At 34.1% G+C, this 13,020-nt stretch overlaps 1 protein-coding gene across 2 annotated transcripts in view; it reads left to right on the top strand.

Annotated features, from left to right (window-relative positions):
• LOC111004181 (forkhead box protein O) overlaps positions 1-13,020 on the top strand; it is a 72,757-nt gene that overhangs the window by 46,992 nt on the left and 12,745 nt on the right. Inside the window, exons 3-8 of one of the 2 annotated variants that reach the window (XM_022275072.2) lie at positions 5,922-6,104; positions 6,706-6,806; positions 7,586-7,846; positions 8,395-8,588; positions 9,027-9,211; positions 10,167-10,456. In XM_022275072.2, coding sequence (XP_022130764.2) covers positions 5,922-6,104; positions 6,706-6,806; positions 7,586-7,846; positions 8,395-8,588; positions 9,027-9,211; positions 10,167-10,346 — 1,104 coding nt within the window. In that variant the 3' untranslated portion in view covers positions 10,347-10,456. Of the gene's footprint in view, positions 1-5,921; positions 6,105-6,705; positions 6,807-7,582; positions 7,847-8,394; positions 8,589-9,026; positions 9,212-10,166; positions 10,457-13,020 lie in introns of both variants that reach the window. The other variant, XM_022275071.2, reaches the window with a different exon arrangement.

Consider the following 13,020-nt stretch of genomic DNA (forward strand, 5'->3'; position numbering starts at 1 on the left):
AAGTATCAAGAACAAATGTCTCGATTCTGGCACTGCATTAAATATTTATTTGTGTTACAAGTAGGTACTCTACAATAATGTTTATTATACATTATCCAAAAAGATTTATTTATAATAAACATTATAATAACAATTATTCATAAGCACATACAAATTTGACAGTCCAGAAAAAGATAATATTAGCAGGTTTTTGTCTATGCTTTTTATATGTGAATACAGCTTAGATATTATAATTTTACCTTGTTTAGGAAGGTGAAGAAACCAGTATTTCATAACACGATAATATTATTCTTGTAACCGCACTAAATTTTTATATGCGCATTCATTGTGTTGTGACGCATTTTAAACTCATACATAATATGGAGTACAAGAGATTTTTCTGTGTTTATATGGCGATAAATACATAAGCAATGCATGATCTGGAGTCTTCTATAATTGTCCAAATCTAATACTATTGCTTACATACAATTTGTTCGCAAATATTTACAAAAATACAATCTGAAGCGAAGCGCCGAAGGTGAAGGCTGCTTGCAAATATGTATTCGCACAGTGATATAATTTTTGCATGATTTATTTTTTATACACTTTCCTTTGTCATCTGGGTTCTTTAATTACTACAGGATTTAAGTTTTACTCTATATTACCCACTCGCGTACAACAATGGAATATAAGCGAAATAATGAAATGTTAATTGCCGTTGAACGAATGAAGAGAGAGAGAGAGAGAGAGACGTCAGTATTAAGAGAGAGAGAGAGTAGTAAGAGAGTACGTCTAGCTCTCGGGGTGTAAGGACGATGACGATGACGATTTGGGAAATCGCCAAGTTAAAAAAATAAGAAAACCCGAGTAAGCAAAATGGCTTGGCTAGTACAGCGCTCCAATATGAAATCTAATAATACACGGGTATTGATGACAAAAATATCCAAACAAAAACTGCTTAATTGTCATTTAGGCAAACGACAATAAAGAAAATTCATATATAAAAATTGCATTCACATATTTTCTGTAAATATTTTCGTAATAACATATACGATTATTTAAATGCATTTCGAAGGTCTGTCAAATCTGCACTTACCGTACTGAATTATTCAGATCTCGCCTAATACTGTGGTAGCTTCCACGTTTATTTCATATTCTTCACCTGAAGGTTACTTGTGCGAAGTTATATCATTATTATAAGTGTAATACGGCTAATGGCTTGTAGGAAATAGATGGTTTTCAAGTATTGTGCAAAGTTAGACCTTCAAGTACAATTTTGGTTATATGTAATTCTGCAAAGACAATAAAATACATAATGAATCAATTAGTAATTAAATAGCAGTTCATACTGTGTCACACTCGGGTCTTGTTATGGTTTTAAAACCCCTAAAACAAAAGGCAATGCCACCAATTGATCACAGTTAGGGACTGTCACAGTAATAACGGTCGAGGTCACAGATATCTGCCACTTCGATTGTTTTTCTTTTTAGACGAGTAGGAGCCTTCTGTGTTTCGCTTTAAGGTATAACATGCCGAATCTCTCTGACGTTTTCTCTTAGAACATAGACAAATCTATTGATATAGAGCCGAACGTATAGGGCACGTACTATTTTAATATTTAGTTCCACTAAAAAAAATGCTAAAAGATTTAATGTGGCGATTTAACAATTCTCTGAGGTCACCGGTCACACTCGGAGAATTGTTTCTTCTCTCAACGAATCAGTATGATTGTTTCTTAATATTACAGTGTCTTTTATCTATTGATTAAAGTTATTATTTTTTTCAATTCGAAATCAATGAAACTTATGCTCATAATTAAATTATGGAAATAAAAGCTATCATTATTTATTAAGCTTACACTGCGTCGGGAGTTTTGTATATATAATATTTAATTATTACTATTACTTTCCAGTTTAAGAATATTGCAAATACTGTATGTTTGTGTGTTTGAATAAAATACTATATAATATAATGTAACATTGAATTATCCCTGTGACTATAAGGTATTGTTTGACCGAATAGTTTAAAGGGTAATTATTTTTTATGAATAACTTTATTGCATAATAAATTAAATAGACAATATATTCCGTCTCTCCATATAATATAATAGACTATTAATATTAATGTTGTATAGCAATTTGTATATTCGAAGGCCATAAAACACGGAAATCATGTTTCAAGATTACGCAAGAAATTCGACAGTTTAAGTTGGTAGATAATAAAGGGGATAGCGTGTAATTCAGGGTCTGGCCGCACTGGTGTTAAATTACTTTTTGTGCGATCTCTATATAATCCCACGATAGACTTTAAAATAGACTCAAAGACTAAGAATTCATGAGCAGATGAATATCATTTCAAAGCGCCAGCAAGTATTAAGTAAGTTATTAAATTGTAATGTGAATAAAACAGTTTTTATATAATTTTTATTAAGTCTGCGTTACAGGTCAAGGAATAAAATAAAAACATATTTTTATACTTATCGTGAACGAGACTAAATCGTAAATTAAATCAAAATATATTAATATTAGTAATAATGTAAAATTCAAAAAAAAAAATGGGTAAATAAATTTAACGTTCATGTACTGTCAGTTCTGAAATTAAGAGCGTGGAACGGATGAGAAGAAATGGCAATAAACTGTAAACACTCCGGCACAGTTTTAAATTGCTAAGTTTTTATACAAAAAGTTTGTAACCATTACACCATGCTCTTTGTGACATCCTAAAGCATTTAATCATAATAATAACAACTTATAAAGAAGACAAACATTAGGTATTTCTTAGATTTTGCTTTCTACTGCCGGGTTCTCTTACAGTGCGGTCTTATCTTAACTGGGATACCGTTTAATACACCCCATAAGGGACACGGTGGCGCCACGGATTCTGCCGTAAAGAAAATTCTTTCCGCTCGCGAATTTGTGAAATTCTCGTAGCATTTGATAGCACATTGACACTTCTTACGTCAGTCACTTCATTTCCCTTTCTACTGAAAATGGAAACTAGGGTATTTTTATATATTAGATTTTGCATTATCGTAAAATAGAAGAAAAACATTACAGACAAAAACTAATCATCCTTTGTCTATGCTTTTGTTGATGTAACTAAATGAATAAATTGACATTATCTTGTCACAGATTAGGACAAACAACACAGACTACTAAACACATATCGTGTATTTCTTTATTTTTTCTCGCGTTTAGTTTCCCTAGCTTTTCACTGAAACTGGCATAAAGTTATAACTATTGCCATAAAGAAAAAAAAGATATAAATTCTTTAAAAAGAATTTCTAATGATTCCTTTAGCATTTTTTTATATTTTGATTTGCATTGTTCAAGGACATGCTCTTTTAAGGAAAGTCATTTAGCGGTAAACTATTTAACCGCATTACGAATCAATAATAAATTTAGGTCTATTGATTAAACCCACAAAGCAATTGTTTGAGATATCTTCGACTACAGTATATGTATTTAAAAAATAATTATTATATTCGAATAATATGTACTAACATGTACCTACTGGTTTAAAGAAAAACACTTTTTTACGGATTATTTAAACATAATTTAAATAACTATAAGTTTAAATACAATAATACATAACTATAATCCGTAAAAAGTGTTTTTCTTTAAATGTGTAAAAGTTATGTTAATAAAAGAAAATACTATGTACCTACTGTGTCATTTTAATTACAAATATTTGAACTTTGTCAAGTTGTTACTCGTCAACGAATGACTAAAAATACTGGCCCATGTTTATTCTTAGAGAACATAAGAAAAGCAACAGAAAATGTTTGCTTGAATTTATAATAATCAATATGAAAGTTATATATGGAACTATCTACCAACAGATATTTCTATCCATAAAGTATAATTGCCCATAAGGTGGTAGACCGTTTAAAACTGGTGATTTTCGAGACCCACAAATTTATGACGTATGGAACAGAACCAGTTTCAAAATGTGTAAAGGTGGGTGTAACCTACACAAGAATTCATCCTTGAAGCGTATACAACATATTAGATATACATATAGATAGAAGTATAGTACAAATATAAACAATCTTCAGAAGTAATAAACATATATACTTGAGAGCATTTGGCGACGAATCCGTCAGAGCGTGGACAGGTCATTTATTGCGCGCATTTTCATGTTTAGTATTTTGTGATGTTACCGTCTATTTAAAACCATCTCTATGAGGACGGTGTACAATTGACCAGCCACGCTAAAGTTATTAACCATAGTAAAAAGCATAAAATATGTGTCGCCATAGATAAACTTAAATTGATTTCTCAGTCTTCTATTTTTGTTATACATCCACTTTATTTTATTGCATATATCTATTAAGTTTCAAGCATTTTTGAGGCTTCGTAATTTGTGTGCTCTATTAATTTTTGTGCCCCACCTTAGCCTTTATAAAATTCTCATGAATTCAACATAATTTTTATGGAAATAATTTATTAGAAATTTTAATAATAGGTTTAAGGAAGGAGTTAATAAAAAAATATTATTTAAAACCAGTAAGTCAATTTTCAAAACATGACGAAAAAGTGAAATTTAAATTCCAAATATTTTTTTAATATGGGGGATATTAAAAAATATTAACTATAGACTTTTTCTACGTAGCGAAACACTGCCATAGTTTCTTTCTAAGATGCAGTTAAAAAGGACTTCATTTGGAAGGTTTTTACATCTGCCACTGACAAGTTTATAACAAATAAAAAATTTTCTGTACTTATAATGACTTGTAACGTTAGTAACTTATACTAAACCGAGAAAAGGGTAGTCGATTGATAATATCGCAAATCAATCGTGTCTCATACTTGTAACCACGCAATATTTCCTTATAAAATTATGTAATGCTCCTGTTAAATTATCCGTGAAACCATCTAAAATATTCACTTCGGATTTTTCTGATTCCGCAATAAACCGGCAATTCGATTTAATGTTTGAATATTCGATTTTACACAAACGCAATAATAAGTTGTAAGTGAGTTTCTACTTTCTACTAAGTTTAGAGTCACTCTAAGGCAACTGTTGTTCACCAACTTGTATTATTAAGGTAAACATATTTACCTATAATATTCGTTACGTTATGTAGGTAAAGAATATTATTTAATGAATAATAAATATAAGTATGGAAAAACATCTTATATTTTTGCCGTTTCATCTTTTCTGTTCTGCGGCCGCCCCAATTTTGTAGTTCTCCGCGAGAGATGACACAGGGCTGCACAAGTTGCATCCGATACTTGGCTTGTCTTCTCTAGGGATGCCTGTTGTCACAAAAATGGCTGGAACATTTGGCGTTATTAAATATTGGTCTTAGTATAAGATTACTAGAAATGGAATTTTATGCAAATTATTATCTTTGTCTTCCATCGATACTTCAGTAAGTTTATATTTAAGATTAGAAAGTATCAAATGGAGCTTTTTGAATTGTGTGAGAGAAAAGTTGTTATATTTACGTATACTGGCAGTTCTCAGAGGGCAGAGAAATTATTTATGGACTATTTTATTGCTAAACTTCATTCGTTGCTGTGGTTGCTTTTATTCTTTCAACGGAAAAAGTTGTGAGATTTTATTGCCGGTGTGAGATAGGACACGTTATTGCACTTTGAACTGGAGTTGAAATTAAAATAGAGGTTTGTGGTCAACGATGGCCATAATCATAAATGGTCACTAGTTTAACTTTTTATAACCTCGTATACTTTCGCTAAGCTTATTATTAACCCTTTATCTATCGTTAGTTTAAATCTATTTTATTAGTCGAAAATTATTTCCCATTTTAAAATTAGAAATCAATATTCTCTAACTTATTCTAACATGTGATTATCAAATTTTAAAAATGTTTGCATTTTATATGATTTTGTATTGATATCAACCAAAACAATTCCCCATTTCCAATACAAAAGAAATTACAGCTTTGGCTAATTGATGTTTTTGTCTTTTTGCAGAACTCAATTAGACATAATCTATCCCTTCACAACCGGTTCATGAGAGTACAGAATGAGGGTACCGGCAAGTCTTCCTGGTGGATGATCAACCCTGACGCCAAACCTGGAAAGTCAGTCAGAAGACGAGCGCTCTCAATGGAGACGTCGAAAGCAGAGAAGAGAAGAGGACGGGTTAAAAAGAAGGTAAGACAAAGGACATTAACAAATCCGTAGTACTGTCATCATTGTCTCAAATGCTGTGCGCTCTGAACTCCATTTCATGACCTTGGCTTGGCATGGCTTCAATACTAATAATAGCGCAGTGCCGGCTTCAACTTGGGACTCTCATCCCAATAGCCGTAGGTTCGATCCCCGGCTGCGCACCACTTTTTTTCTATATGCGCATTTACATTCACTCGAACGGTGAAGGAAAACACCGTGAGGAAATCGGCTTACCCAAAAAGTCGACGGCGTGTGTCAGGCACAGGAGGCTGATCACCTACTAGCCTATATATTGACAAATGATTATGAGACAGATATAGAAATCTGAGGCATCGACCCAATTTTATTGTAGCACCACTGATTTATTTGTATCTCTTAAATGCTTCCAAACTAGTAGTCGTCGTTTCTTATTTTAATATTCCAACTAGATAAAGATTCCAATTGTCATACTTTACATTAATATAGTGAAAACAATGAAACAATCGTGAAAAGATGACTTTTATTTTTCAATAATAAATGTTAATGTTGTATAAATCAGGTTATAATTATACATGTCACAGACATTAATCGTTTTAATCAACAGCCCGAATCATTAAGGAATGGAATGACAGCTGACACAACGCCAAGTCCCAGCAGTTCCATCTCAGAGAGCCACGACATATTCCCCGATTCACCAGTACCCAGGTAAATATATCACAGAATAAAACGGCTTATAAATTCAGTAGAAACTAGACTAGTTGCTTCCTTTGATATAGACCACAGATGCATAAAAGTCCAAAGAATTGTGGCAGTCAGCCAATAATACTAACGGTTATGTGTTTCGGGCTGCGATATTAATTCGACTTTAAAGGTATAATAATTTTATAATGCAATCACGATTGCCAAGTCAGCATCCGCAGATCAAAATCTTTTTAACAACGAACGTCTTCCAAGTTTAGCAAGTGTATTTAAAGTTATGACAAATGCTGACTGAGGTTTTGTGCGAATCGTGATTCATACACGACCAAAATCGTAATTAAATAGTGGAGATTTTAGTATTAGTCACAATTCTTTACCAATTGTAATATAGTAAATCTTAGTAATAAAATATATTTCTCGCTGACCATCTAACCCGTTATGTTGATCGCTTCATTTGGCATTCGAGATTATATCTTAGAGAGCCTTGATAGCGGCATTAGATTTGCATGTTTCCATTATTAATCATCGTTTATTATAGGTAAAGAATTGTAATAGAATTTATTAGAGTAGGCGGTCGTAAGTCGTAGTAGATTTCTTTAGCAGTTTTTCATTATTTGCTACATATAGAAAAACGTGACTATACAAAAAACATTTTAATTTGTAATCTGAGCACTGAATAATTTTGCCTAGTTCAGGGTGCATAGATTTTTGATTAGTACCCGCATTATAGTCACGTTTTGTGTCATTCAGACCATAATTTTAACGCTTCCATGCTTTGGCAGTAGCACGAGTTTTCAGTTATCACCAGACTTCCGCCAGCGGGCATCGTCTAACGCGTCTTCGTGTGGACGCCTATCTCCAATCCCATCACTATTACACACGGAACCTGACTGGCAAACCGATTACGGTTCTACGGAATTTGGATCAGCAGATTTCGGATCAGCGGATTTTACATCAAACACAGACTACCAAGATTTTACACAAGACGAATTGGCTGGAACACTCGCTGACTCCATGAAGCTACATGGAGACCCTTTCTTGAATACGTAAGACGCTTCTAGAATTTTAGTGCCTCAATACATTGTTGCGAAAACGTCTGTTCTGTTGCCTGATATGAAATTGTCATGCATATTTATGATTGCCTTATACAGCTCCGTATCGGAGAACGACATATTGAAATCTATCAGGTATCAAAATAGGCTGACCTTTAAGCTTCGATATGTAATTAGCATTAAATTGCCTTTTATTAGTATGCTTACTTTTTCTATCACGGAATTGTTTTTTCAGACCACCAATTATAGGGTGTATAACGAATAAAAATTGCGGGTTCGGTTTTGTTTTTTGCTTGATCGGAATGTCATCGTTGATTTTGTTCCAACCAACACCAACGCGATACATTCCGATAAAATCGATCCAGAATATAGGTACATAGAATATAACTCTTTCGTATCACTTACATATAACAAATAATTATCCACTTATCCACAAAACATTTTAAAAGCGTCCGTACACCAAACCCTTATTGAAATTGGTATTTATATCTGTGTGAAATATTTCTGACTTCTGAAATGATAGTTACTGATTGATACTATAGGTATGTCCCAACGACGTCATCATCGTCATCGGGCGGTAGTTACCGGTTCGCGTACACGTGTCCACGTCACCCGCACGGCGGTTGCGCGTGCGCATCTCTGTTTCCCGCGCACCCGGCACATCCGCATCAGCATGCATTAGACCACTTTGTGAGACCGCCACCACCTGCTGACCCAGCTGATATTATGCAGACAGGTTTGTTTTAATGTAATTGATTTGTTTTATAATTGTGTGTCGATTAAAAACCTTTTTTGAAACAGTTCCTTATTCTCAATTAAATTATTACGTTGCGGGGTGAGATTTATACTAGTTTACAACAGTGAATTAAAATATTCTTATTCATTATGTTCTCTATTACTTATATTTTTTTTACATACTAGAATATATAAAAGAGAAGATCAGAAAAGAGAGATTCATTTAAAAAAACACACTCTTGCCTTCTTGTTTTTTTTATAGAACAATTAGCAAACTGGCAGGACGCTCACCTGATCTTCAGTGATACCGCCGCCGATGGACACTTTCGCAAGTGCGTAGCCGGCCTTTTAAGAAATAAGTCGAATTGGTTCGAAAATACTTCAGTGGTCTTCTGGTTGTAGGTGTATATGCCTCTCATTATATCTATTTATTTCTCAGAAAATAGTACACAAATGGTGACGACGTCAGATGCAGCCTTAATGAACGGAGGCATGATGGTGCAGACTGGAGCGATGGGGCCAACCACTGTGATGGGTCAAATCATGGGAGCGTTAAATACAGGACTCGCGGAGGACATTAATATAGAGTCGTTGGAACACAGCTTCGACTGCAACGTTGATGAGGTAAATAACAAGTACACTTAAGAATTATTTCTTCTCATATTCATACAAAGAGAACCGAGAACGAACATTGAATGGCATCATAGTGAGGATTTTTTTTACTTGGGTAAATGCATTGCGTAATGAGATTAGAGATGACAACTTAAGACGGCCTTACCAGATACATGCAACTTCCTTACAATCGAGTAGCCCGGAATATCGTAGCTCACGCGAGGGGACTCTTTGTATTGCAGAAGCCACATGGGTCTGCCAAGCAACCGCATAAACAGTAAATACATAAAGCAAGGTTTCTAAAAGTACTCGGGAAAGGTCAATGCAGTTTCAGGTTGAAAATGTACTCGTCATTTTTCATCAAAGTTTTATTATAAATCCGACATAATCTACAGGACCATCAAACGATACATATACTCTAACTAGTAAAATTATGGTATGTTTGGTAGACTCAGTTCCCGCATTTAGATTCTGACTAGGTGCGTAAAGTCCTGGCTAACTAAGCCAGCCTAGATCCTTCCAGAAGCACAGAAGTCTCCTGGTCACGTCGCAGGCTTCACAGAACGACTTCACTTCTTCGAGGATTTCTGCACGTTGTTTAGCCACAGCCTCGCATTACAAAGTTATTATTACAGATCTAAGGATCGGTGCCGCTTACTTTAGGACGTGTAAAAATGAAATAAATTAATCTGTACATAGCGATCCACCTTTTATGTATACACAATGTTTATTTTAAAGTTTATTCTGTCTGGTACTTTCAAAAACGTGTTTCATTAATTAAATACCTATATGGCTGGTCGTTATGGACTATTTATTACCAAGTTCAGATACTATGTGCATATTTCAGTTATATATTTTTTTATTATATGATGAAGCATTCATGTTGATACGGTTTCGCCGTGTTGGCTGGCGTTTCATGTTATAATCAAATGTCTAATTTACTTTATACTAAACAATATTGCTCCAGGTCATCAAACATGAACTCAGTATGGACGGCAGTCTGGACTTTAACTTCCCTCAGCAGCACACAGTGATGGCAGCGGAAGCCGAAAGCCAGTTCGCAGCACCCGCCCCCCCGGTCCCCACTACTCTTTCTGGTGGTGGTCAACGAACCCCATACACTGTGGCGCCCTCATGGGTCCATTGAATAAGACTTTAATTGTTGCGTAGTTTGTTTTAATTATTATATGGACAAGTGTCAATTGTTTTAGTGTTAGTAATTTGGAGGGGGCGGGACGACATTTTTAACTTCAAAAGGTTAGTCTCTTCTTTGTAAATATTTTTAAACTTAATGTTATTACTATTATTTTTCTTTGTTTTTTTTTGTAACTTGTGAAAGATATGATTCTAAAGAAAAGTCTTTAAACAGTTGTTAAGGGAGCGAAACCAAATATATAACGCTCAAACTGTGAAGAAAAACATAACGAGGAAACCGGCACGACGTAGGCATTTATCATACTATACTTAATTTTATATATAAACGAAAATAAAATCACAAATTCGGATCACATACATTATTTACAATCAAAATGTTAAGTATAAGAGAAACAAATAGCAAAAACTACTTCTCATTCTATTTTCGTAACTTTTTATCATTTTAAACATCTCCACGATTAACTATCGCAATGTAAACTTTAAATCACGTAGCCTTTGTACAGGAGTAAATTCGACTTGTTAGTTAAGGCACGTAATCAGGTGTCCTTGGGGATGGCTGGACCTTAACATCCGTATTACATTACGTCTGTATGTAATTATTGTTTAATGGGCTTCGTTACTGACCAGTTCTCACAAGGCTGCATTAATATATCCGTCAGTCATAGGCTTAGAATAGTCAGTGGTTTTATTGAACAATTACTATCGTATAAATTAAACTTACGAATAGTTTACAGGTTATAATTTTAAAATAAATGTTCTATTAATAAAAGTACTTTGTCGATACGCGGGAAGCGAAAACGAAAAACACGTTAATATTTGTTATTGGTTCCCGTGGCTAGTGATGCAGCGTTTCTTCTCTGTATTAGGATCTCATAGGTGCAAAAAGCGCATCAGGTATTGGCTACCATCTGTAATATTAAGATTATTTGTTTATTGTTACGCATATCAATATACAATTTTAGTAACGTCCAACATGCGATGATTGAAGCTGGCTAAAATATTGCGTATTACCCGTGGTTTTTCTTCTTTGAAAATACATATCCTTCATAAGAAGAAAGAAAATTACGACTCGTTGGTATTTGAATCTCCTAATACAATAATTAGGTATCTGAGACAGATAAGACAGACTCAGTAGGCCACACTAGATGTGTGCTTAAATCAGCGGTGATAGAACCTTGTTAGGTCCAGGCCTCAGATTTCTGTATCAGTGCCATGATCATTTGTCAATCTAATGGGCAAGCAGTTGATCAGTCCCTTTTCCTTTTTGGGTTGACTTTTTGGTTCTAAGGCAATATTGTTTCCTCGCGATGTTTTCGGTCATCGTTTAAGCGAATATTAAATGCGCACTTGAAAATCAAAGTCCATTGATGCATAGTCGGGAATCGGCCTACGACCTCAGGGATGAGTATCGAACTCTAAAGCTACTAAGCCAACATCGCTCTCTTTGTCGTACAAAGTATTAAATTAACCTCTGCACACTGTAAGAGGCTGGTACCATTCGCCGGTAGTGTGTAACATGAGACAATAAATCTAACAATAGAACAGTTAAGAATACAGCTGCAATAAATCGTACTCTCGTTGTATCAGCGATAATCTGTGGAAGTTTCAGCAATCCAATAACTTGAACGTTTCGAGTCCGTTGTTTCGTGAAAATACCGCGGACGTCCTGACCTCATTCCCGTGTCTTGATAGGAAGTTAGTTTAATAGCGTCTGCGCTTTTTAAAGATTTATTACTTCAAAATTTTATAAAAATAATGAATATTTTTATATAAGTACCATGAGGAAATTATTAAACTCAATAAAATATATATTGAGTGTATGAATGCATTTGGATCACGGCTAAGTATTTTAATAGGAATATCGTTTGGATGATAGACTAGATTATTTATTAAAACCAATTTCGCCAATCTTATGTTTGTATCTTTCGTCTCGTTCTGTTAAATTTTGTTTACAGATGATAAGAGATAGATGAATAGTATTTACGAATAAACTAAACTTTATAAAATTCATGTTAGGATGATTGTTGTACGCATATGTTATTTACCGCAAAATTCGGCGTCTTTTATAAAAAAATGCAATATTAATATAACTTAACTTTTTATATTGTCGTTTAGCATCTCATTAGGAGTTTGCGCAGTTTCACTGACAAAAGATCGAAATACTACCACTACAGTTAAAATAAGTCTTTCGTTTGACACATGAAACTGTTTATTTCAAGCAATTTTCCGTGTTGTTCTGACGATAGTACTAGTAAAAAAGGAATTTGATTAATTCAGTCTTTTTATATGAAGCACAATTTTTTTCTATCGCCGAGCGGGGTATTACCGAAACCCATTGAGACAAGAAAAAAATCCAAGGCGAGGCCATGATTTTGTCTCATTCAAGTTTACGACGCAAATTACGAAAAATAGCTACGTCACTCATATTCTCGTCTTTGTACGTGGATTATGACACGTGAGGAATATGGAGATAGCGGCATAGTTTGATACCCCGCGGTACAGTGTATTGTTACGATTTGCTCAGAAATTATGTAGATGTAAAAACTCATTTCTTACGCGCCATTGGCAAAACGACAATTATTTTCGTACAAAAGATACTTAGAACTCCCTTTGTTTATAGATTCCATTTTTGATTTATTTCAAAAATGGAATCTATGATAATATCT

The sequence above is a fragment of the Pieris rapae genome, chromosome 7 (genome assembly GCF_905147795.1).
Source record: "Pieris rapae chromosome 7, ilPieRapa1.1, whole genome shotgun sequence".
In the NCBI taxonomy this organism is placed as follows: Eukaryota; Metazoa; Arthropoda; class Insecta; order Lepidoptera; family Pieridae; genus Pieris; species Pieris rapae.